Source organism: Lissotriton helveticus, chromosome 7 (genome assembly GCF_964261635.1).
Source record: "Lissotriton helveticus chromosome 7, aLisHel1.1, whole genome shotgun sequence".
Lineage (NCBI taxonomy): Eukaryota > Metazoa > Chordata > Amphibia > Caudata > Salamandridae > Lissotriton > Lissotriton helveticus.
This window is the reverse complement of record NC_136068.1, coordinates 1,770,701,194-1,770,727,436: the sequence shown is the minus strand read 5'-3', so window position 1 is coordinate 1,770,727,436 and position 26,243 is coordinate 1,770,701,194. Positions and strand designations below refer to the sequence as shown.

Sequence of the window (26,243 nt, the reverse complement as noted above, 5' to 3'; positions counted from 1 at the left end):
CTTGTGGTCCGTAGAGATAAAATAACAAAGCCAGGATCCACTTGATTACGCATGACACTCTGGACCAAGCTGGATAAGAGGAGAACTTGCATGGAAACTGTAAACTCAGAAATGATTCACAGTGTTCCAACAATTGTGTTGACCACTATGTGTGTAAAGGCTGCTCACCACCTTGGTCATCACAAAGAAACAACAAGGGACTTCACAGTGCCTTATCTGTACCATGTATGGCTGCTGACTTCAGGTCGGGGTGTCTGCTTTTTTGAATAATGGTGACCTCGTATCATTTTATGTTCCATGTTTATGGGCAGGAAATTCCGGATGGGTGGAGTGGGAAGTCGGAACTTGCGACCCAATGATGCTTAAGGACAATTCTTTAAGTGAAGATGTTAGATCTGTGCTCAACCGTGTGTGCTTCCCCGCGAAAGAGCCTAGTATTTGAATCCATATATCTATATTCTCTCATCCATCTCAGTTGATTAGGTAACCTCGGCTTCTTTATGGGATCGTTGCTGTAAACTCCCACAAGAGTAACGAGTCATTGGCCTTCCTAAACACAGGTGTACGTGGGTTCAGTAAGGTCATGTGCTCAGATTGTGTGTAGTTCTTTATAGTATTTACTTTATTAAACTAAGGGGCATATTATCAAGACTTGGCGATAACTTTATCGCCGCTTTATCGGCAGAAAACTGGCGATAATTGGCTTGATAATATACTCTATGGAATTCCAATCGAAGCTCATGTTAAATGTCCTTCACATCTAACATGAGCGTCGATTGGAATTCAAAAGAGCATATTATCAAGCCCATTATCGCCACTTTATCGGAGTCTTGATAATATGCCCCTTAGTTCCTAATGTATCAAAAGGCTGGTCGCAAAAAGTGGTAGCAAATTTCACACATACATTGTATGACCAGTGATCAGCCTTTCATGTTGCTACGCAATCTGTGTATTAATAGATCAGGTTGCAAAATGTCCACTCCCAAGGGTCCGCGGAACAACCAACCTAGTGAATATTAATCAAGCAGGTTACACTACACAATATGTAACCACCTGACTGACTTCAGAGACAGGGATGATGGCCACCAAGGAACAGCAGACTACGATCTCTATTTTTGCATTCCCTAACAGAAAAAGTATATTTTTAAGCAGTCTGTGTTCCTTAAAAGAACCAGTTCTACTTTACAAAAACAGTTGCCCAATTAGGAAAACTTGTACCAGTGATTGCTCCCTCGACGATACCCGGCACCATTCACAAAAGGGAAAGCCTCCTACTTGAACACCTTCCCCTTTTGTGAATCATTACCACCTCCTTTGAGGTATTGATAACTGACCATGGTTTGCGACCACAATTGTGGTTACACACTATTGATACATACCACACCGAATTGCAATTAGGAGGGAATTTCCCTTTCACTCCTCTTCTAATTGCGATTCAGTATGGGTTGTTAAATTCGTTTTGCAATTTGGAAAGGCTTTTCCAACGTGCAAAATAGGTTTATTATGTACCTGAAAGAAATTTTGTGGTTGCAAATCATGTGATTTTGGAAGTTGTAGGGTTGTCAAATGGAAGATGGGTTTGTACATCTGGCCGTTAGATTCCATCCCATGCTCTGAACGATCCCTCGGCGATGTGTTCAATGGTGATTCGTTGTGTGCCCTGTATTTACTGCCTTTTCACAGAATTAGCGAGTCTATCACCTCTTCTGTCTTCTATGCCACAGGAGGACATTCATCGGACTTGATCAGCCTTCGCATATGTTCTTTTGCAAGGCATAGTGTGTGGGCATCCAGCTCTTCATAAACACTGGTCTTTTCTAGACTGGGTCCCCAAGGGAAGTCTGGGGGCCTTTGCTAGGGTTGATGGCAGTTCCACATCACCAATGGTGCGCTTGATATGGTAGGTTCCCAGGAGAGCTGCCTTAAAGGCAGGGCCAATGGGAATTTCTATTAATTTCTCAGAGACCTAGTCTCAACTGCCTGAACTACTGAAAAAAGGAAGGACTTGAATGCACCAATTGGACCTTTAATATTACTACACTGCTTCATCCTGACAATTTGGCTCAGCGAGATGCCTCAAAAATTCTGATTGAAAAAGGCCTGAGATGGACTTCTCTTGATTCTTTTATTAATTAATCTATTCATTCCGGATCTACTGGATTCTGACGCAATAGCCAATTCCTATTCTTTAGAGCTAGGTGACGAGCAAGTGGGTTGCTTGATACTTGCAGATGATCTAGCTTCATGGATCCAAAGTTCATAGTATAGGATTATAAAGGAAAACTGTCTGCAAAAATATTATTTGGTCAACCAATTAATGATTAATACAGATAAAACTATGTAAGTTTCGTTGATCGCTAAACAACAGTAAATCGCAGGCAATTGACTTACTTAAGCATGAACTTTTACAGTGTCTACTGCTATTGCTGCATTGACCGGCTTACCAAGAAGTAATCGATGTTATGGGGGTTTTATCTGTGAGTTCAATGTTTATGGCAATTTTAGCTTTTGGTGTTAAATTTGTAACTGTGATCTTAAAATTTGCTCTAGATTTACCGTTGAGAACAGTGTTACGTGCTATCATACAGAAATTGCGGTTATGTTTGGCATCTACAAACTGAATGTCATTGTATAGACCTCTATAAAGGTCAGGGAACTGTGACTGTCGAGCTTTCTGACATTGCGTTGCTGTCAATAAATATTCAAGAAACTCAATTTTCAAGTCTCCTGCCTTCTGAAATTCAAATTTAATTTTAGAAGGAAATACTACAAGAAATTTTGAGGAAAATGCGAGGAAGACGGTGTTCTTCAGTAGCCTTCTTCAAATGTTAGGTTGGAATTGTGAGGACACAATTACTTTATTGTGACTGCTTACATGTTTAGATGATGTTAGGGGCTAGGATTGAAAAAATATATCTGCCTTATGGGCCAATTTTGTTGACTGTAAACAGTGTTGTCCTTTTAATTGCGAATGATTAAAAATTTCAAGGCCATCGGCCAAACAAAGGTAAGTTTATAACCTACTGCTAAGTTTAATTCACTTCTACATTTCGGGTACACGTAGGCTTCTCTGTCATCCTGGAACCAGTTACCTTCTTGCAGACTACCTTCTTCAAGACCCCCAAACACCTCTTTTAATGCTCTCTGCTGGACACTTCACTTGCTCCACTCGCACAGTTCTGGGCATGCACACTCAAATATACCTGCGCTGGAGGTGACCATACATCTGTATGTCAATGAGGATACAATGGGAATCCTAAAAAGTCTAAAGGTCTTAAGGGAGCAGGTTTTATTTGGATTGTATGGCTGGACATGAAGTCACTTAGGGAGGCTCGTCCTGCAGTACATATTCTTTCATAGCTTTAATTATTTATAATTTTTATACAAACACTGCGCTGCTTTTCAATGATTTGCCACTAAATATTTGTGTGCACCTTATTTTGATACATATGTGTAAGGGTGATTTGCTTCACTTTCTATTCGTGACCTAGCAGTGAAGGTCAAAGTGGCTTAAATGGGTTAGTTACGTCAGGATATAAAAATCTCAGCGCAATAAGCTTAAGAAACAGAAAGCGATACAAATGTTTGGTAAGAGTACAAACAAATATATATTCATAGGGCCAAAGGTAACACTAACAGTAAAATCTAGTTGAAAAGTAGGGATTGGGTTTTAAGAATTGTTAATGTAATTGGGGGTACAGAAGTAAATTTAAAAAGTTGGGTGGGTTAATGTAAATATTAGAAGTTAACCCCTTCGACGCTCATGACGAGCTGGGCTCGTCATGAGGTAGCCTCCTCGCACGCTCATGACGAGCCCAGCTCGTCATGAAACATGGGTTTTTGCATATTCCAGCACAGCAGGGGGAAATGTGCCGCCACGATGCGGTTAAGATAGATGGGATAAAGTTAAATGATGGCACTGGGTACCATGGATCTCTCATAATTGAATTGGAAGAAAACGAAAATTCTGAGATTAACATATGATTTCGAAAATACTCTCCGTGGTAAAAAAAATACCTGAAAAATAGATGTCTAGCATCATTCACTCTGGGAATAAAAACACAGAGCTGTATAATACTCTCCACATGTAGAAGAGTAATCCTCCACTGGGAGAAAAATTATTCTCCACTCTGAGATTAGCACAGCATCACTCTCAAATTATTTCTGACTCGTAACTAATAATCCTAAAAATGATTATTGTAGAATATTCACTCCGAGATGAATCACTTGGAGAATAATAGTGCCCCGGCATAGAATAATTCTCCAACTCGGAAAATAGTAATATCCGTTAGAGGAATAATCACTTGGAGTATCATAATCAATGTACAGCCAATAATAATCCCTTTTGAGAGAATGATCACATGGAGATTGATCATTCTGAGAATAATTGTTTCCTCTCGCAGACTAATAATCCCCACTTTAAGAATAATGATCTCCACAGTGTGTACAATGATCTTCTCTCTGACGACTATGATTGCCACTAGGAGAATGATCACTTATATGTTGATCTGTTAGAGAAAAAAATTACCAAACTCGGAGAATATTAGTCCCCATTCTGAGGAAAATAGTCCCCATTCTGAGGAAAAACAGTCCCCATTCTGAGAATTACAGTCCTCATTCTGAGAATTATAGTCCCTGTTTGGAGAATAGTCCCTGTTTGGAGAATAATAGTCCCAGTTTGGAGAATAATAGTCCCCACTTGTAGAATAATAGTCCCCACTTGGAGAACAATAGTCCCCGCTTGGAGAACAATAGTCCCCGCTTGGAGAAAATCTGGTGAATGGGTGCTTAGCACCCAATGTGCAAGACTAGCTACAGGGAGTTACTTCTACTTCCTCGCTCCTCTGTCTCTTTTTGCCTATTTACATGGCCTTTTTGCCACTTTTAGTTCTCCTAGTGCATTCTTACCTGTTTACCTTAAGGGCATTTTGGACCAAGGCTTGCACATTACAAATTCCAACTCACACTTAATGGCTATCTTAAACACATACTCTTGAGAATGTGTTGAAGAACGCATACTTGTTTGGTCTCTTGCACACAGTCACACAGTCGTCAGTCACTTAATTATACAGACTCCATTCCCTAGTGAAACAGTGGGCTGCTTCCTCTTTGCTAGAGCACATGTCTTCCTGGGAGTACTGCAGCAGGCAAAAAGTACCTAATGAAGCTTGTTTTCTTTTTCTTTCTGTAGAAAAACAAGGAGGGCTGCCCTTCTTGGGACCTTCTGCATACCTCTGACTCCAGCTGCGATGAATCTGTGGAGACCCACGTTGTGGAGCCTGTGGTTAGGCTGAATGACGCTGAGATTCTGAAGAGGGAAGAGGTGATGAATCCCCACCTTGGAGCCCTACCTCAGCGGAAAAAGCTTGATGTGGGGCAGCAGGTCGCAAAGTTTTCCATCTCCAAAGGACTGCGCAAGCGTCTCTGCACCTATGGAGTAGTCCTTGGTGGCAAGCCTGACCTGTGGAACAATGCCTACAAAGCTGCACTAATGGCCTTGCAGAAGAAGGGCAAAGGGAATAGAGGACGTGGCCGAGGCCGAGGCCGTGCAGGGTCTCGCTCAGCAACAGGGCCTCGCTCAGCAACAGGGCCTCGCTCACCAACAGGGCCTCGAGGTCCCCGAGGTAGAAGGCCACGTCAGCAGAGCAGTGGTCCAAGAGATATCCAAACTAGTAGAGGGAATGGAATGGAATGTCTTGAAGATTCGGTCTTACAAGACAGTGAGAACAGTTCTCGGGTGCTTGAAAATTCATACAATGAATGGCTCTCTGCAAATCCTGGCTACCCAATTTCAAACGACCAGGTAGGTCAACGAAAGGAAATGGAAGAGGTCTCCAGCACCCAGCCATTGATCTCTGACGACCCCTCTAGGTATATGTGCCAGAAATGTGGGCAGAGTTTTCGTCGTATGTGCAATCTAGAAAAGCATGTCTGTTTGAGGGTGGCTTGGAAGAATACCTCCGTCAGAGGTAGACGTGGGAGACCACGGAAGGCTTTTAACATGGTCCCAGCCGTCACTACTGCTAGTGGTGATAAACACACATCTGCATCAGAAACTGGTGAAAAGCGAGGCTCTGGGATAGCGAGGAAGCGAGGTGCCTTCACTGATGTAGGGTCAATACCAACTGAAGCCCCTGAGCGTGAAAACAGCTGCCCTTCCTCCACTAACATACTATTGAGTGAAAGCATAGGCGATTCAGTGCCGGACACAGTCGATATGATTACCCTGGAGAAAATGTGTATTAGAGCTCAGAATGAGCTGAGGCAGCTGCAGAAAAATTTGCAGGGCAAAGGGATGGATCCACCCCCTTTGGCGACAGGTTTAAATTTAACCATGCCCGTTCAGGTGGGCCGCAGAGTCCAAAATCCTCCACAAACATCACAAGGCAGACCATCTCAACAACCGTCACAAGGCAAGAAAAAAGTCTTAGTGGTTGAAGTATTAGCCCCAGAAGACGCAGATGTTGGTACATCTCCCTCGGGTGCTGTTCGGGTGTCCTCAACTAACCGATCAAACTTCAAAGGCAAAAATGTGTATAGTGTTGTCAGCCACCTGAATGGCTATGTCAGACCATGGAGTACCACACCAGCAACTTTCATGTGTGATCACTGTGGGCGCCAGTTTATGCGTAAGTGCAACCTGGAGAAGCATGTGTGCTGGGATATGGATCCCAAATTCTCAGGCCTCAAAGGTGTCCTGCGGCGAGTTGCTCCAGAAATGTACCCTGACCAGTCAGTAGGGCAGATGGCTAGTCCAGCACCTATCCAGCCTGATGCCTCTATAGAGTGGGAAACTGCTGGCCCGAGTGACCGACACCTTGTACGGAAAATCCCACAGACCAAAATCAGAGCACCTCCGGACAAATCCAAAACTTGTGAGAATCAAGGTCTTGCTACTGCAGAGGTCCGGAGTAGTGTGAAGAGTAAATTTAAGTGTCAGCAGTGCTTCCGTACGTTTCTACGCAACTGTGACTTTGCCACACACTTAAGGTGGCATGCAAAGGAAGCAGAGTTTCTGCAGCTAACGAACCAAATCCGCAAACTGCAGGAGACGATCGGGGAACGCCCACCAAGTCCCAAGCCATCAATGGACTGGCAAACTCCACAAGCTAGTCCGATGAAAGTAAAGAGGGTCAGCCCTAGTATGTCAACATCAACATACCCCTGGCTGGGGCAATCTGGAGGTACCACAGATCATAAACCGTTCTCATGTGATGAATGCGGACGTGATTTTGTGCACAAGTGCAACCTTGCCCGCCATCTCCACATGCATATGGAGACCAACTTCTCCATTACTAAAGAAGATGATGAAGGTGAAAGCTCTGATCTCTCTCTTGGTGTGTCCTCATTTTCGGGTACTGAAATGGCTGGCCTCTTCAGCCCAGATTCTGACTTTGGAAGTGCTGACATTGGAACATACCAGCAAACATGCTTCCAAGAAGAGATGGATCCTGTGCAAGAGGATGGACAGGACGAGGAGGAGGAGACAGCTGCCAATTCGCAGTCCGATTTTGAGGTAGTGGTGAAGACAGAAGAGGATTGTGACTTTTTTGAAGATAACCCTTACCGCCATGATCAGGCTCAAGAGAAGGATGAAGGTTTCATGGTTGTCAAGGTACCCAGAGAAGATGGGCAGGGGAGCAAAACCGTGATGATGGACATCAAGGACTTCGAAAAGTTCCAAAATCCAGAGTCAAACACGAGCAATGACTGGTCCTTTTCAGAGGACACAGAGAGTTTGGACATCAACATAAAGATGGAGTATCCTGGGAGTGTGAGGGTGCTGTCCTACCACACAAACCCTTGGTACAGATTGATCCAAAAGTCAGCCAGTGATATAACATGGCGACTGAAGACTAAGAGGCGCTATGAATGCAAAGACTGTGGGGCTCTTTATGGCTTAGCCTCTCAGCTGAAGAGGCACCGCAGAAGGAAAAAGAGGCAATACCGGATTCACCGCTGTGATTGTAGGAAGGTGTTCCGGGGGCGGCTGCACTTCCTGCGGCACCAGCTGCAGCATCTGGAGACTACCGTCTTCATCTGTGCCACCTGCGGGCGGTCCCTGATGGGTCACCAGCAGCTCCTCAGCCACGGATGGGTACACCCAAATGTTTCACGCTTCCAATGCTCCTGCGGAGTCGAGTTCAGGCGCCTTCCCAGCTATCTCTGGCACACACTGCCAAGTATACAGCGCCGCCGGTGAAGCTTCTAAGTGAGGTTGTGGAACTGAAACATATGGAATTCCCCCTTCTGTTGCACTCCATGCAGCACTTTTCCTGACCGTTATAAAAGATATTCTAGATTTAAACTTATCAAAAAAGCCTCCAAGCTCAAATACCTGAACAGCCGACCTTCTAGTGGAGCTATGGGCAGAGATCTGATCTCAACACTTAGTTGACTGTGCAAACCTGGAGATCCACCTTAAACCTGGATCCCAACTTGACAAAAACGTGCTCCTAATCCCCATGCCTGGGGTTACTCTAGCTGTTCAAATCGGTAGCATTTACAAACTAACCAATCCCAATGCTACACAACTCTACAAACAGGAAGTCATTTAGTTTGCTTTAAAGATGAATGCAATACGTGTTTAAAAATTAAATAAACCCAGACAAGGGGAGTATTTAGGCGCCCCTGTTCTTGCTCGGTGACGCCTCCTAGCTGAGAAGCTACATAAATGCTCCAAGTTATGTTGTAATTCTAGGCGGTAGGCAAAACGGTGTTTTTCTGCTGCCACCCTGATATAAATATCAAGACACCCACAATAACTGCAGAGGCTTCCTACACCATCTGTGGATCATGCTACCACAAAAAATCAATGAAATCTGGAAATGTACATTGTATAGTATGGTGTTTTTGTTTTGTATTCAAGTGCATCGTTCTTCTGTTGCCATGTTAGGTTTGCGTTGTTGCCTTTATTCGTCAAAGGACATAGAGGCTTTTTCTAGTACACTGCCAAACTTAAAGCCATCTGCGCCTCAGCAAAGTGAGTTCAGCTAAGGGGTGTTTTAAACACAAGGGTATAGCTTGCTTTGCTTTTATGTCCTGCACCCGGTCACCCTACACCCTGTTTAAAAAGAGAGGTGGTTTAGGACAAAAAGGAGGTTCATGGTTAACAACAACCAGGGATGAATGATGTTGATAACTTTATCTCATGTCAGCGTTTGGGGTTGTGCTCTAAATGGGAATATGGTGTCCATGCAGCTCTCTGTTGAAAGGTGACCAGTCCACTTGCTGTTAAACAAGGTTTCTTTTTCCAATGAATCATTCTTGTGCCTTCTGATTCTCAAAAAAAGCGCCGATATGAGCTCCTGTGTTTTGCAATTTTGAACACCTCGCTGGTGCATTGTGGGTAACCTGTGATTTAGTCTACCAGAGGGGAACGTGAGAGATACGGCTTGATTTCTCAATTACCCATGGTGCACTGAGCGGTATGTCAAGATGGCGCTGACACTGGCCGATAGTACTTCCTGTTTTCAGCCAGTTAAAGAAAAGAGCACATCTCGGTGGAGGGTGTAGTGGGTCGAGTTTAAAATCAAGCTTCAGGTTCCAGGGAGGGGCCTGTAACAGCAAGATAGTTACTAGTAAATTACAAAACATCAAACATGTTAAAATCATTGATCTAAAGTGTCCAACATATGTTCATTTTGCAACCGTGTTTTTTTGTACTTTGATGTACTGTCCTGATTGTGCGACTATAGCAATTCAAGCACATCATTCTGTTAAAATACTAGATGTTAATAGACACACAAAATGATTTTGCACATTTTGAATAAACATTGTGGAATAGTTTAATCCCAAATTCAGCTTTATACCTATTTTGTGTTTTCTTGGGTGATTGATGATGGAAACAAAGAATTTGATAGCAGACCAGGGCAACCATTTATTTCAGTAAGGGAGTGTTGAAAGTTGTATTTAAGTTTGGCACTTTTTGGTTCTATTTAAAAATAAAAATGGTTGCAAAAGATTTACTAACACTGCAGACATCTGTTTTCACTGTGGCATTTCTTGTGCATTATTATCACAGTTTGTTATTATTTGAATGTCATTTCTTTTGTTTCACCAAAATAAAAGGATGGGGTGAGGAATTCCAGACTTTGGGGCCTTGGTGGTGGTCTGCCACACTGCAGGACCACCCACTGTATTAATACTGCGGCAATCGGACCACAACAAGACCGCCGGGATCAAGAATCCTGCTGGGCCGGCTGTCTTTTACTCACAGGAATATGCTGGCGGTGCCGCAGCTGGTACTGCCAAGCATATTCTAAGATGCCATTTCATCGACCTTTTCAGGACAGTGAACCCGCCATGAAAAGGGTAGCAGAATGGCAACAAAGGTGGCCCTAACAGGGCCTCCTCCCGGATTTGGGCTTGTGGTAGCTTGTGGTGGGAATGGGAGGTTGGGGGGGGACGGCTCACAGGTAGTGACCCTCTGGGTTTGCAATCCCATTTCCACATAATGCAGGAAGGTGCTATCGGCGCTCTGACTGCAGCGGTCTGCATGATAGGCTCTTCTATGAGCCTAGCAGACCACCGCCGTCACCCCGCTCAAAGACCGCCTGCCAGACCAGAATTTAAATCCTAAACTTGTGGGCATTCACACCCTGGCTTTGACGGTCCTACAGCGGACGGCGCGTTGCATCGTCTGCTGTAGGACCGCCAAAGTCGTAATAAGGCCCTTAGTGTATGTATACACTTAAATAGGATTGCGTCAATTAGGTAGCTTAGCAGTTTAATGCAACTGTTATATCTGCAACATTACTAACCAGCAAGGTCTTGGCAGTCAATATTGTGTATGAAGTAACTTCATCTATAAAAAAAAAAAATACTTTCATTTTGGTTACAAAGCAAAAAAAAATTATTCATAAACAGCATTTATTCTACATCCAGTAATCATTATTGAGTCTAAACAGAGTTCTGATAACATGTTCACATTACAATTGGCGTGTTGTAACTAGGTCTCATAGGTTGACTCTTATTAAACTGTGTATTGTGTATAGGCATATTCTTTACTATTACAAGTATTCACAGTGTTAGTTCAATCAAGATTTCAGGCTCATGCAAACTTTTAGTGACAGATAATTTTTAGGCCTTCAGTCCCTCAGTCCCTCATACACTGCATTCTATTTCCTATTTTTACAAATAGTTGCATAGAGGATTTCAACTATCTTTGGTTCAGGAATTCTGAAGAAGAAACTGCACATACGTGTCGTGTCGGCACCATCACTGCAATATGAAGCCGTTTTTTAGGTCTCGTGGCGTTAACCGCGCGAAAGCGCGGTCTCGCCAGAGACCTATTGTGAGCGACTCAGCTTCCCAGGAGACAAGAGCTGGCCACGCGCATGGGATCGGAGCAATCGGAGCGGGCCACGCGCGCGCGCGCGCGCGAATGCGCTCGCTGTGGCCATCTCCTGTCTCCTGGGAAGCGCAAACATACACAGCCACACCTCCCCCTGCTTACGCATGCGCACACATAGAGAGACATTCACGCACGAACACATACAGAGACACCCCCCCCGCCGTCGCACAAATACACACACACGCGCACACACACAAGCGCACCAAGACTCCCCCCCCACCACCCCCCCTATACAACTAAGGCCCTCTTACCGCTACTCCGGACATCTGCAGCCTCCGCGGGGCTCTCCCTTGGGCATGGGAGCCCCGCGTCACCGTTGCTCCTCTGGCCAGGCACTACGTGGGCGCGGGATTCACAAGACGGAAGTCCCTCCCCACGATAGGTTTAGTTTTTGTCAGTGCACGCGCACGGTTGTATTTCTTGGCAGGGGAGAGTAGCAGGCCTCAGAGTGCATGTGAGCTTGTCTGCACACTTTTTACTATTTTGACTAAACCACACAATAGAGGGTTATTAGTTGAGCCGAACTGCACATCTTTCATCATTTTTGTAAATGTTATGTTTGTTTATTTAGTTTTAAAAAATGTTGATGCTGAAATCAGCACATGCCACCATGTTAGTGTGCCTACTTGTGGCCGCGATCACAGGGCAGTGTGCGGCGGACCTTTTAGGCCTCAGCATGTGCTCCTCGTGATTTGACATCTCCAGATGCCCAAGTTCCAACCGCCCCAGCAGTTACGTGCCCAACCGCTGCAACTGCTGTCTCGTCTGCGCCGTAAAGAGGACCCGCTGTGTGGGGACCGTCTTGAGTGCAAGCACCCAGCAGGGAAGCGCATGGCCAAGGGCGTGTGCCACTGCCAGTGCAAGCTGACTTCCAAGGTGTGTGGCAGCGATGGAAGGACCTATGACAATGTGTGGCAAATGAAGGTGGAGACCCGCAAGAAGGGCTACCCGCCACCCTCTAGACGCAGTAGGGAGCCTGTGAATCGGGTAAGGTGTGCAAGCATCACCAGCTTATTTCACCACTGGGCCTTAACTGAAATCTGCTGTTACTATTTTTGCCTAATGCAAATACTTATAACTGGTTTTAAATGAGCTTTCACTTTTGTTTGTGAGCTTCACGTGCCCGGGCTTGTTTTGCCCCATGCAGGGCAGACGCCAGCCCTGAGGGTCCATCACGTCTTGGCGAGCAGTCTATTATTGTTTATTTGCTAGTTCTGCTTCCCGGGCTCGATGTGAGAGGGAGCTCGCCTTTTTCTGCAGCCTCTCTGTGCTGTCTCGTCAGCCCGCAAGGCCCTGCAATGATGAAACCTGTTGGAATTAGAAGCGGCGCAGCTGGTGTCTTGTCTTTGTAACTAGCGATAATTCAAGTCTTGAAGATTGTGAAAAAGCTGGTGTCACCGTTATGGTACCGAGCGGCCGTGGGGAATGAGGGTAGACGCAGCAATAGCCTTCAGCTGGGCAAGAAGTGCCTTTCGATGCAGTTCGGCGAGGCATTACAACTGATAATAAATAAACTTTACCCAGTGCCTCGAGGTTCCAGGCAGCGCATATGAGTGAGTGAGTGCTAGTATTTTTAAAGCGCACTAATGCCGAGGCGTCTTGGCGCTGTGTAGGGTAACATGCTGAAGAACTTGCCACCATCCTATTTAGTAAAGAGCCATGTTTTAATTTCCTTCCTGAACCGCAAATGATTGGGGATTTGCCTTAGCTGTTGAGGTAATGCATTCCAAAGCTTCGAGGCCAGATGTGAGAAGCTCTTCCCTCCCCAACGTTGTCTGTTAATCTTAGACACCACAACCAGCCCGCGAGAGGCAGACCTCAGCGGACGGGTTGGCGTGTACCTTGCAAACAGATGTTAGAGATCGGAGGCCCCCCCTCCCGCCAATGCTTTGTGCACTAAGCACAGCGCTTTGAAGTCAATCCTACTCTGGACTGGAAGCCAGTGTAGCTGCCTGATGGCCTGTGAAATAGGCACTTCATTTTCCGCGTCCGCTTTGACTTTTGTTAGAATGTGTGTTACATCCGCATGGAGGTGGTGCCAGTGACTGGCAGTCTTTAGAAGACTAATGACCGACCAGTGAATAATGGTCCTTTTATGCCGCTCGCAGCCTCTGAACTGGGAATCCCTTGCTGGTGTCTGGATTTTAAAAAGCACTTTTAAGGACTGCTCCGTGTTTGTATCCTGATTTCCAAGGACCTCTTCACTCGGGGCTTTTACCGCCGACGCTGCCGGGGCAGGGACTGCGAGACCCAGGGTGCCTAGCGCTTCAACATCACAGCGCACCTGGTGTCTCTTCCCGCCCCCAGCTCCCTCGCGGCTACAAACGGCTCGCGGCCCCCGCTACGCGGGAGCCGCTCGCAGCCTCTGAACTGGGAATCCCTTGCTGGTGTCTGGATTTTAAAAAGCACTTTTAAGGACTGCCCCGTGTTTGTATCCTGATTTCCAAGGACCTCTTCACTCGGGGCTTTTACTGCCGACGCTGCCGGGGCAGGGACTGCGAGACCCAGGGTGCCTAGCGCTTCAACATCACAGCGCACCTGGTGTCTCTTCCCGCCCCCAGCTCCCTCGCGGCTACAAACGGCTCGCGGCCTCTGAACTGGGAATCCCTTGCTGGTGTCTGGATTTTAGTCTGGATTTTAAAAAGCACTTTTAAGGACTGCTCCGTGTTTGTATCCTGATTTCCAAGGACCTCTTCACTCGGGGCTTTTACCGCCGACGCTGCCGGGGCAGGGACTGCGAGACCCAGGGTGCCTAGCGCTTCAACATCACAGCGCACCTGGTGTCTCTTCCCGCCCCCAACTCCCTTATTTAAACCTACTTGTGTCCGCGCACGCGGGAGGCGCGCGGGACGTAGCCCGGGGCTAAGCCCGGGCAAAGGGCGGGCCCTCCGAGGACCGTAAGGACTGGACTGGCTCTTGGCCCCTTGCAGGTTTTAATAATTATAAGCTGGCCTTTGGCAATTAACTTGTTCTATTTCGTACAGAGCTGTTTACGATTCCTTTTGACCTTATTAAGTTTAGTTGCCTCCCGTTTTAACTTAGAATATTGAGGCTCCTGCTTTTATGTGTATGGCATTTGTTTGTGCTCCTCGTTGTTAGTCGTTATTGTCTCTCCCATAAAGCTATGTCGACACGTAAAACCCGCAGTCAGGCAGCGGTTGGAGTGAAAAATAAAACCAAAAAACTTACTAGGACCTTAGATAATTTTATTTTACGTACTAATACCTTAATTGATGAGGGTATTGTTCTAATGGAAAGGAGGGTTTCACAAGATCTTTTACATGCCAAAAGGTCGTCACTAGGGAGTATAGCCCTGGCATGTACCCCGACCAAAACACGGAGTAATTCTGATCCGCTTCTGACGAAACCTGTGTCCTCTAAACCTAATTAGCCCCATCCTCCCTGCATAGATTCATCTTCCGCACCTATATTACTTTTACCTCTAGTGACTCTCCTGACCCGCTCAGAAGAGGTCGCTCCCCACGCTCCCAAGGCACTGTGACATCGTAGCACTCCAATCTGCTGACGAGGCTCCGTGGTATCGTAGCGCTTTCAGGATAATTTAAAGCACCGCTCGCTTTGCTGCCATTGTCTGTACCTGTAGCGCTATCTCAGTGCGATTGTGCGCCATTGCCTGCATTGTAACTGTAGCGCTCGCATTGCTCTGCTCGCATTAATTTAATTTTTGAAGTAATCTTTGCCCGAATCTGCCCATACAGTCAGCTTAGTTTGTGCCACAGTCTCGCCCTGTTTCGCTTTCCTTTCGTTTCTGCCATTTTGTTGTTGTTGTTGCCTCAGCCCGTCTCTCCACCCTGCTACCGCCTCCCAGCTGCTCCTCCCACGCCCCACCCCCCTCCACCATCCACATATGACAGATGCTTTTGCGCGCAGCGTTCACGCGCAGCGGTCGCGCCCTATGCGCGCCGAAGGTAAGCCCGTCTACGCCCGTCCGCGCCTGGACCGCACCCAGTGCCAGACCCCCTGGTCCTCGCAAACCCCACTCCTCCCGCATAACGTATGACGCCGCTACCCTCTTTGCCCTCAACCCCGGACGCACACCTCAATGCTGCGAAGCTGCCCCAGGACACACCCATGGTCCATTTGCCTGCCACTCCTGCAAGTTCCTCTGCACCAGGACCCACACCAAATCCACTACCTCCAAACACAGCACTCTGGAACCTACTCGACACTGCATCGCCGGACGTCGCCTTCCTTACAGAAACCTGGATGAACGCCTCATCAGCACCCGACATCGCCATAGCCATCCCGGACGCTTACAAGATCATCCGAAAAGACCGCACCAACCAAACAGGAGGTGGTATCGCCATCGTCCATAAGAATACCATCAGAATCACGACCAGCTCCGACGATAACCTCATGACCGCCGAACACCTCCGCTTCCAGATCCACACCGATCCCAGGACCACACTTAGAGGCACCCTCATCTACAGACCACCAGGAACCCGCACACAATTCAACGAAGACATCACCGACTTCATTAGCCCACATGCCCTCACCTCCGAGAACTACATTCTACTGGGAGACCTCAACTTCCACCTGGAAAAGAAAAACGACAGCAATACCACCACCCTTCTGGACAACCTGGCCAATCTCGGACTCAAACAACTTGTTGACACCCCCACCCACCTTGCCGGACACACGCTCGACCCAATCTTCACTTCCAGCAAACACATCTCCTTCGATCACACCACAGCTCTCCATTGGACGGACCACAACTGCGTTCACTTCAGCTACAAAAAGACCACGACCCACAACCCCCCCACAACCTATTCCTCGAAGAAACTGGAACAAAATTACCACCGACCAACTCTTTACATCGCTTAACCAAAACCCTCCGGCCATATCAGCGGACCCAAACCAAGCTGCCACCAAACTCACACAATGGATCACCCACTGCGCTGACGAATTAGCACCCTTGAAAAACCACCAGATCAAACAAAGTAGCAAAAAGGCCCCCTGGTTCAACGATGACCTTAAGAAATCCAAGAAGTTTTGTCGTACCCTCGAGAAAACCTGGAGAAAAAACCCAACTACTGACAACCAGACCTCCTTCAAGGACGCCACCCTCAAACACCACCAATTGATCCGATCCACCAAGAAATCTGCATTCAAGGATCGACTCGACAACAACGCCCACAACAGCAAGGAACTATTCAACATCAACATCGTCAAAGAATTTACCAACCCCACCGCCGGCACCAACGACATCACTCCCTCTCAAGACCTCTGCGACTCTTTATCCTCTTTCTTCCACAACAAAATCGCCGACATACATAACCGCTTTGAAAACCAGTCCGATGAACAGCCCACTCCACCCACCTCTGAACCAAAACAGCACTCTCGCAACCTTTTCGCCTGGAACCCAATCACCACTGAGGACACCATCCGCCTGATGAACTCCATTCACTCAGGATCGCCAACCGACCCATGTCCCCACCACATCTTCAACAAAGCAGACTCCATCATCGCACCCCATCTCCGCGATACCATCGACTGCTCCTTCAACTCCGCTACCTTCCCGGAAAGCTGGAAACATGCCGAACTCAGCGCCCTTCTGAAGAAACCCACAGCAGACCCCTCTGAACTTAAGAACTACCGCCCCATCTCACTCCTCACATTCCCTGCCAAAGTCATCGAGAAAGCCGTCAATAGTCAGCTCGCCGCCTTCCTGGAATCCAACAATTTTCTCGACCCTTCACAGTCCGGCTTCCGTGCCAAACACACCACCGAAACCGCCCTCATCGCAGCTACAGACGACATCCGAACGCTACTGGACAACGGAGAAACAGTTGCCCTCATCCTACTCGACCTCTCCGCCGCCTTCGACACAGTATGTCATAGCACCCTCATACAACGCCTCAACAGCGTCGGAATACAAGGAAAAGCTTTGGACTGGATCATCTCGTTCCTCGCCGGAAGAACCCAGAGAGTCCGCCTCCCCCCATTCAAATCAGAGGCCACCGAAGTCATCTGTGGTGTACCACAAGGATCTTCACTCAGCCCCACCCTCTTCAACGTATACGCAACTTATACATGAGTCCCCTCGCATCCATCGCACGCCAACACAACCTCAACATCATCTCCTACGCAGACGACACCCAGCTAATCCTCTCCCTCACCAAAGACCCAAATTCCACCAAAACCAATTTACACGAAGGAATGAAAGTAGCCGAATGGATGAAGAACAGCCGTTTAAAACTAAACTCGGACAAAACGGAAGTCCTCATCCTAGGATCATCCCCCTCTGCCTGGGACGACTCATGGTGGCCACCGGCCCTGGGTACAGCACCCATACCTACAGATCACGCACGTAACCTGGGCTTCATCCTAGACTCCTCCCTCTCGATGACCAGACAAGTCAACGCCGTCTCATCTTCATGCTTCAACATCCTACGCATGCTCAAAAAAATCTTCCGCTGGATCCCCACCGAAACAAGAAAGACAGTCACTCACGCACTGGTCACCAGCCGACTGGATTATGGAAATACCCTTTACGCCGGGACCACAGCCAAACTTCAGAAAATACTCCAACGCATCCAAAACGCCTCAGCCAGGCTCATACTGGACATTCCCCGTCAGGCTCACATTTCCGGTCACCTGAAGGATCTCCACTGGCTCCCCGTCAACAAGAGAATAACGTTCCGTCTCCTCACCCACACACACAAGTCCCTCTACGACCTAGGACCCGAATGCCTCAACACACGACTGTCCTTCTACACACCCACCCGCCAACTACGATCATCCAACCAAGCCCTCGCCGCAATTCCGCGCATTCACAGATCCACCATGGGAGGAAGATCCTTCTCCTACTTAGCAGCCAAAACGTGGAATTCTCTCCCCACTCACCTCCGACTTACACAGAACCACCTCTCCTTCAGAAAGCAACTAAAAACCTGGCTATTCGATATGTAATGCACCCACCCTCCCTCAAGCGCCTTGAGACCCTCTGGGTGAGTAGTGCGCTATACAAATTCTTGAACTTGAACTAATAGTGCCCCCTCTTTCAAACAACCCACTAGTTGCATCTGCTATTGTTCACAGAGAGAACTCGCAATCTGAAGGGTGCTCTGTGGAAGGTGGAACCCTTTTCCCCAACCAAACTTCCCCTCAGGTGTCTAGTGTAACTTCAACTAACCAGAACATGTCGGGTTGTTTGGGAAATCTGGCTTGCGTGGGTAATAGCACAGAGGAGGGGAGGGCTACTATGGGAGTCCCAGTAGGGAGAGAAAGGGCTCAGCGCAAATCCCACCCCCTGCCATTAGGTATTCCAGATGAGACAGTCTCAGATACTAGTTTGGTCAGTATTCTTGATAATAGCAGTTGTGATGTATCCCTAGAAGATATAGAGGACCAGAATGCTCCACTCTTGGATTCTATAGCGGCCCTTATTAGGTCTTTACTTTTGCCCTTGGAGATTAGACTCCAAGGTATAGAAACACCATCTTCAGACCATATGCAAGGAATTAATCTCTAAGGGGGGAAAACATCACACAAGGGACCTCGAGCACTCCAGCCTTAACTGGTAACTCTTCACCTCTGGTCAAGATTCACTCTGTAGGACCTAACCCTACCTCTAAGAAATGCCCCCCCACAACCACCGTCCATAAGGTTAGTAAAGCTGTTTCTACTCAGCCAGCTTCCATTGCCGCCACAAAACCCCAGAAAGCAGCAGGTTCAACTGTCCCAGCTGTTAATCCCCCAACTTCCCAGCCGGAGACACTAAGGGTACGGCGGAATATTAGTTTACCCCCTGACGCCTGCCCGCATGTGATAGTTCTAACGGGCGTTCCAGAGCTTGCACCTGCCACTTCTGAACCCTTTTGGGCACTTAAGAATAAAGTTTGCTATTGGCTGGATAGAAATTTTCCTCCTCCTCCCAATATTAATAATAACATGCTTATGGTGGAGAGAGCACCTTGGGTAGGAGATAATAAGAAAAATCTTCAGGGAGACTGTATTGTGATTACATTTGAAGACCCACGATTAGTAGAGTATATTTGCTCTGGGTCCCGATGTAATAACGATTCGATGATTAAAGTCAAACCCCTGTCATATTTTTATATGCCCTCGGAACATTTTGATAATAGGTGGAGCTGGTTGAGGGCGCCCATTCATGACAGTGGTAGGATGAGACCCGAACAACTTGGTAGGCAATACCCTAACAAATTGAGTGAGGATGGAAACGGAGGCTGGAATGTAATACGAAGAGGGGCAGGGAGGCCTCTAATGGGTGGCAACCGGTTAAATGAGGGATGGTTAGGCCCCCAGCTCAATTATCCTATTCCGTGCTACAATCGCTTCAATGGTCTGGAGGGAGTCGATTTACTCCCAATCCAGTCTTTTGGGCGTTTTGGAAGCAGGGAGATGCTGGTTACCTCTGGGGATCAACCTAAATTGGCCACGGTAGGAAGAGTCACTACAGGACTTATTAGCGAAGATAGAGAAGAAATTGAACCTCGGGTTTTAGTTGAAACCATGGTACTTCCATTTCAGTTCTCTGAACGTCTTGGTATTAGAGGAAAGTCAGTTACTCCTGGGGAATATTCGAATCCACCTACGGTAGGTTCAGTTAATACAGGATTACATTGTGAAGGTACAGGAGAACTGGTACCTAGTGCTGTAGTTGGAATTATGGAACCTACTGTCCCCTCTACTTCTATCAACATATTATCATGGAATATAGCAGGATTAAAGAAAAACCTTGTTAACCCAGAATGGAACGACTTCATTAATACCTTTCATATATGTATGTTTCAGGAAACCTGGTGTCACTCCCCGCAATACAAAAATGGTTACTCAACCTTCTTTGTCCCTGCAGTTTCGGTGGGGAAAGGGCGCCCTTCTGGTGGCCTGCTTATTTGGGTAAAGGTGTCCTTAAATTGTACTGTTACTTCCCACAAACTTAATTCGAACGACATCATGCACATTACCCTTAAGAATCAATCTGGGGGTCATAGTTTTGAACTTTTTTGTATTTATGCTAGAGGCCTCCAGGGTGGGCTATCCTCCCCAATAATTGAGCTGTTAGATGTGAGGTTATCACACCTTCCCCCCAGATCTAAAATATTGGTTGGGGGGGATTTTAACTGTACATTTGAACCCCTAGATGATGAAGAGGTAATGGGTTTTAATGCAGAGGATTGTAGACAGTTTATACCCCCCTATTGCTTGCACCCATTAAGAAATGGACAGCCAGAGCTATCCAGTTGAATGCTTTGGTGTTAGAACACAACCTACGGGCTCTCAATGGCCGGACCAGGTCGGATCGCGATGGGGCAATGACTTTTAACAGGCTAGGTTGCCCATCTCTTATTGACTATATCCTTTTAGATATACAATCATGGCCTGACGTGTTTGATATGGAGATTAGGCAGTCTTCCGATAGTGACCACAATCCACTATGCATGGAAATCCACTGGGTAAGAGGGATTGTTATTAGAGGGATTGATATTAGAGGGAATCCAGAGATGATCACAAAAGAGGTTTTCCCAACAAATGATAATAGGAAACTAAAATGGAATGTGGTCAAATGTGATGAGGAAAAGCTCCAAAACATCAAAGAGTTGGTTTTAGAAGAAACCAGCAGACTTATTGCCTTGGCACCAGCATCCCTTAATCATGCTGAACGTAGCCTGCAAGTTTCCTATAAAAATCTAATAATTAAATTGGGAGCCCATTTCTGTAAGCAGTGAGATAAATAACGGTGATGGATCAAGCCCTGATCTTTGGACTGGGTAAGAGTGGTCTGCTTAATTCAGACACTCTGTTCATCACCACCCCCTTTTCTGTATCGTTTTTGGCCACTATAGGTGTGGCAGGGTATACTCAGACATGAGTCCCTTTCTCACTGCTCCATCAGGATTCAAGCAAGCCGGGCCGAAGAGGCTGAAATGCCAGAAACCGGTCCCCGGTAGCTTGTCTCCTTTCTGGTGAAGAATTGGCTTGGTAGTTTGGTCTGCCCTGTTCCCATGATGCACTGGGCCAGGGACAGACTATTTTGCATATAGCCAGGTTCTGAGCTGGGATGGGGCAGTGAGATAAATAACGGTGATGGATCAAGCCCTGATCTTTGGACTGGGTAAGAGTGGTCTGCTTAATTCAGACACTCTGTTCATCACCACCCCCTTTTCTGTATCGTTTTTGGCCACTATAGGTGTGGCAGGGTATACTCAGACATGAGTCCCTTTCTCACTGCTCCATCAGGATTCAAGCAAGCCGGGCCGAAGAGGCTGAAATGCCAGAAACCGGTCCCCGGTAGCTTGTCTCCTTTCTGGTGAAGAATTGGCTTGGTAGTTTGGTCTGCCCTGTTCCCATGATGCACTGGGCCAGGGACAGACTATTTTGCATATAGCCAGGTTCTGAGCTGGGATGGGGCAGTGAGATAAATAACGGTGATGGATCAAGCCCTGATCTTTGGACTGGGTAAGAGTGGTCTGCTTAATTCAGACACTCTGTTCATCACCACCCCCTTTTCTGTATCGTTTTTGGCCACTATAGGTGTGGCAGGGTATACTCAGACATGAGTCCCTTTCTCACTGCTCCATCAGGATTCAAGCAAGCCGGGCCGAAGAGGCTGAAATGCCAGAAACCGGTCCCCGGTAGCTTGTCTCCTTTCTGGTGAAGAATTGGCTTGGTAGTTTGGTCTGCCCTGTTCCCATGATGCACTGGGCCAGGGACAGACTATTTTGCATATAGCCAGGTTCTGAGCTGGGATGGGGCAGTGAGATAAATAACGGTGATGGATCAAGCCCTGATCTTTGGACTGGGTAAGAGTGGTCTGCTTAATTCAGACACTCTGTTCATCACCACCCCCTTTTCTGTATCATTTCTGTAAGAAGCCCCGGGCGAAAACACGTTCTAACTGTAATCCCTCAAAGAGTAACCCCTGGTATTCGACAAATTGTAGGAACAAAAGGAAAGCAATCACCCAAGCAATAAAAAGCAAGGACCCTGTGGCTGTCCGGCTGGCCAGAAAGGAATATTCTAATAGTTTAACAACAGCAAAGAAAGATTGGGAGGAAGAGCACTGGCAGCAGCTGAAGGTCGCAGCCTGCGGGAAAAACTCTGCTATTTTTTGGAAATTAATTAATGCATTTGACCGAAGGGGAGCAGCCACTATTTTAAATCATATAACTGAACAGCAATGGTATTCCCACTTTTTTTAAATTATATTGTGAGGATAGTCTGGAAAGCTCGATACTATCACCAGCTACCGACCCTCAAAGTAAATCTTGTGAGCAGCCAGTTTTTAAGGTAGACCTATTCTCCGAGCGTGAAGTTCAAGACGCCATTTTCAAACTACTACCAGGGAAGGCACCCGGGCCAGATGGCCTTCCGGGGGATTTGTTAATGTATGATTCCAAAACATGGGCAGAGTTTATAGCATGTCTGATGAATCTGATCCAGTACGGCCACCCAGTTCCAGAATCCTGGAAGGGCGCAGAGGTCATAACCATATATAAAAAGGGCGAAAGAGATGACCCTGCCAATTACAGACCGATAAGTCTGATAGACACTATCCAAAAGGTGGTTGGCAGGGTCATCATAAATTGTACCGAAGCATTGCTTGTGGACAAGGACATTCTGTCCCACTTCCAGGCTGGGTTCAGGCGCAATGTCTGTGCAATAGACCAGGTCTTCCGAATCTGTGCAGTCTGTTGGAAGTCAGTATTAATTGCCAAGGGCAGTTTATACTTGGCTTTCATAGACTTGAAGACAGCATTCGATGTCATCCTACGGGCCAAACTCTGGTCAGTTCTATCTGATAAGGGTTTACCCAGTTATTTACTGCAGTTCATTATTAAACTCCATGAGGGGAACTATGCCAGGATTCGTTGGGGAAGTCAGGGCCAACTGACAGAGAAGGTACTGGTCAATAGAGGAGTGAGACAGGGATGCGTGTTGGCTCCTACCCTGTTCTCCCTCTTTATAAATGGGGTGGTGGACCATTTGAGGGAGGACCCCGCCGATGCCCCTGTCCTCGCAGGAGAGAAAACACCCACACTCCTCTTCGCCGATGACACCCTTCTAATGTCCAAATCCCCCATTTGGTCTGCAAAAACTGCTTGATCGCTTTTGTTTTTTTTTGTAAAGATCGGGGGTTGTCGGTAAAAACCACCAAAACAAAGTTGATGGTGTTGTCCGCCAATAAAAAAACATAGGAAGGTTAACCTCTTGTTGAATGGCACTCCCCTTGAGGTGGTGGAAGAATTTGATTATCTCGAAGTAAGACTTAGTAACAATTTGAGTTGGACTTCCCATATTGCTAAAATGGTTTTAAACCTTAAAAGGGTATCCGGAGCGATAACAAAGAATCAGCGGCTCTCTACCAGCAGACCCGTAGCTCCTACCTTGGCAGTTTATGAGGGGAAAGCGTTAGCAGCGGCAGTATTCGGTGCTGAACTTTGGGGTGCGGAGAACACTAAAACATTGGCAGTGGCTGAAAATAAGTTTATAAGAGACCTAGTCTCGCTGCCTTTATCGACCCCTCTGAAACCTTTATTTTTAGATCTGGGTAAAAGAAAGATCTCTGTTTTAGTCCAAATTCGCCCCTTGTTATATTGGGTTCGGCTTAGAAGGACCCCCGAACTTTTTAATTATGCATTAGTATTGGACGAGCTAATCAGTTTGAATGTAGCTAACAAAATAAAATGGCTCAACAATTTAAAGAAGTAGGTGACATCTATTGGTCTAGGGGACTGTTGGATTTCACAAACCCCCCCGCCAAAACTAACTGTTAAAAAACTGTATTGGGATTGGGTGGTGGCAAAGGAATCAAGAAATCCAAATTGGGGCCCGTTGACTAATATTTTCCTCGACCACAAGCCCCTCAGAAGGTTGGAGCCATTTTTGGACTTTATCCAGTCCCCCCGCGACAGAATTTTGTTTCTAAAACTAAGATATGGCATCTTACCCCTTAATTCATTTAAGGAAGGGTGGAAGGGATTGAGAGGAATTGATCTAAAATGCCCAGGTTGCTCTTGCCCGAAAGAATCGCTGGGTCATTTTTTGTTTGCATGTGTTGCATATAAACAGACGAGAGCAAAATGGCTGAAACCTGTTTGTAGGGAGCTTGGGGTCAGAGACCACAGATCAGCAATGCGTGCCTTTCTAACCAATGCTTCTTCAATGTATATTGTTTGTGGGCTAGCCAAATATGTGGCGAATGCTTGGTTCATCAGGTCGAAATTGTTACCCAATGTTTGATTACTTTCTTAAGTAAGAACCGTTCATCACCCCCTTCTAATGTTTTATGATCTGTAACATTTGTAACACTGTTTTATGCATTTCGAATGTTGAATACTGGTACTTTTATGAAATATTTTTTTCGAATAAAGTATTACAACAAGAAGTAAAGAGCCATGTTTTAATTTCCTTCCTGAATCGCAAATGATTGGGGATTTGCCTTAGCTGTTGAGGTAATGCATTCCAAAGCTTCGAGGCCAGATGTGAGAAGTTCTTCCCTCCCCAACGTTGTCTGTTAATCTTAGACACCACAACCAACCCGCGAGAGGCAGACCTCAGCGGACGGGTTGGCGTATACCTTGAAAACAGATGTTGGAGATCGGAGGCCCCCCCTCCTGCCAATGCTTTGTGCACTAAGCACAGCGCTTTGAAGTCAATCCTACTCTGGACTGGAAGCCAGTGTAGCTGCCTGATGGCCTGTGAAATAGGCACTTCATTTTCCGTGTCCGCTTTGACTTTTGTTAGAATGTGTGTTACATCCGCATGGAGGTGGTGCCAGTGACTGGCAGTCTTTAGAAGACTAATGACCGACCAGTGAATAATGGTCCTTTTATATAACTCCACTGCCAGTGTTCAGCAATGCGAGGTGCCCGGGGCTTAATTTCTGCGGTGGTTAATTGGATGGGCACTAACACTTCGCTTTGGAGCCCGGGTCTTTTTTTTTCATGATCGGACTTTGACCCCCAGCCAGAGTGAGAAAGGTAAGACCGGATGAGTAAAAAAAATAAAGGAAAACCGTGAAGAAGGAAGAAAACAGGGATGAAAACCACGGCACAAGAAAGAGTTGAATGGCAAGTGAAGGGGGGCACAATGCGGCATCAAGATGAGGCAGCCTTGATGTTCGGCGGTCTCTGCTTATGGGCTCATGAGAAAAGCCCCGCATTCCTGCGCCACTGCTTTATTTATGGATTGATCGATTACTAATTAGGATGAACCTGCCACTGTTAGTCTTTTGCCATGACTTCACTGTCAGTGTGCAGTGCTGCAAGGACCGGCACTATTTAACGCTGCCTGAGCTCCGTGTTCTGGCCATCTCTGCGAGGATCCCTTCTTCTCTGTGAGTTGACATGTGCTGTCTGTAAAAGAAGTACTTCTTCTAACCAAGTGTTGCACTCAGCTGTGTGTGTGGGTGTGGTTAATCCTTATTCGATGTTACAACGCGTAGTGACCTTCATTAATATTGTGTGAGTAAAGGAATGAGTGAGTCTTTGAAGTAGTGATTGGATGAGTGAAATAATAGCGGAGGGAGTTTATGATCGACTTGTGGGAGTCAAAGAACAGTCGCACGAATAACTGAATGGCCTGAAAGTGAGTTTTAACCCAATTTGCATTTGCATAGCCAACAGGTCTCGCCTTTGGGACCTTATAAGTATTTAGTTATGCAGCAGGTCCCAAAGGCGAGACCTATTGGCTATGCCAATGCTTTTTTTTTATAAAGGTGCAATATACGTGTGTGTGTGTCTGTCTATCTGGCTCTGTCTGTCTGTCTGTCTGTCTGTCTGTCTGTCTATCTAACTAATCGAGCAAGAGAGAGGGAAAGGTATCTAGGTTAGGTGAGATTCTTGATCTCAAACAAACTAAATAAACCACTGTACACCTGCACATGGAGCCCTGAAGAAGG

General features: G+C 46.6%; 1 protein-coding gene across 1 annotated transcript in view; it reads left to right on the top strand.

Moving 5' to 3' along the window:
• LOC144770751 (uncharacterized) overlaps positions 1-9,964 on the top strand; it is a 53,910-nt gene extending 43,946 nt beyond the window's left edge. The window contains exon 4 of the mRNA XM_078655497.1: positions 5,192-9,964. Within this exon, the coding sequence (XP_078511623.1) occupies positions 5,192-8,203 (3,012 nt within the window). The 3' untranslated portion in view covers positions 8,204-9,964. The remainder of the gene's footprint in view (positions 1-5,191) is intronic.
• Positions 9,965-26,243: the final 16,279 nt, after the last annotated feature.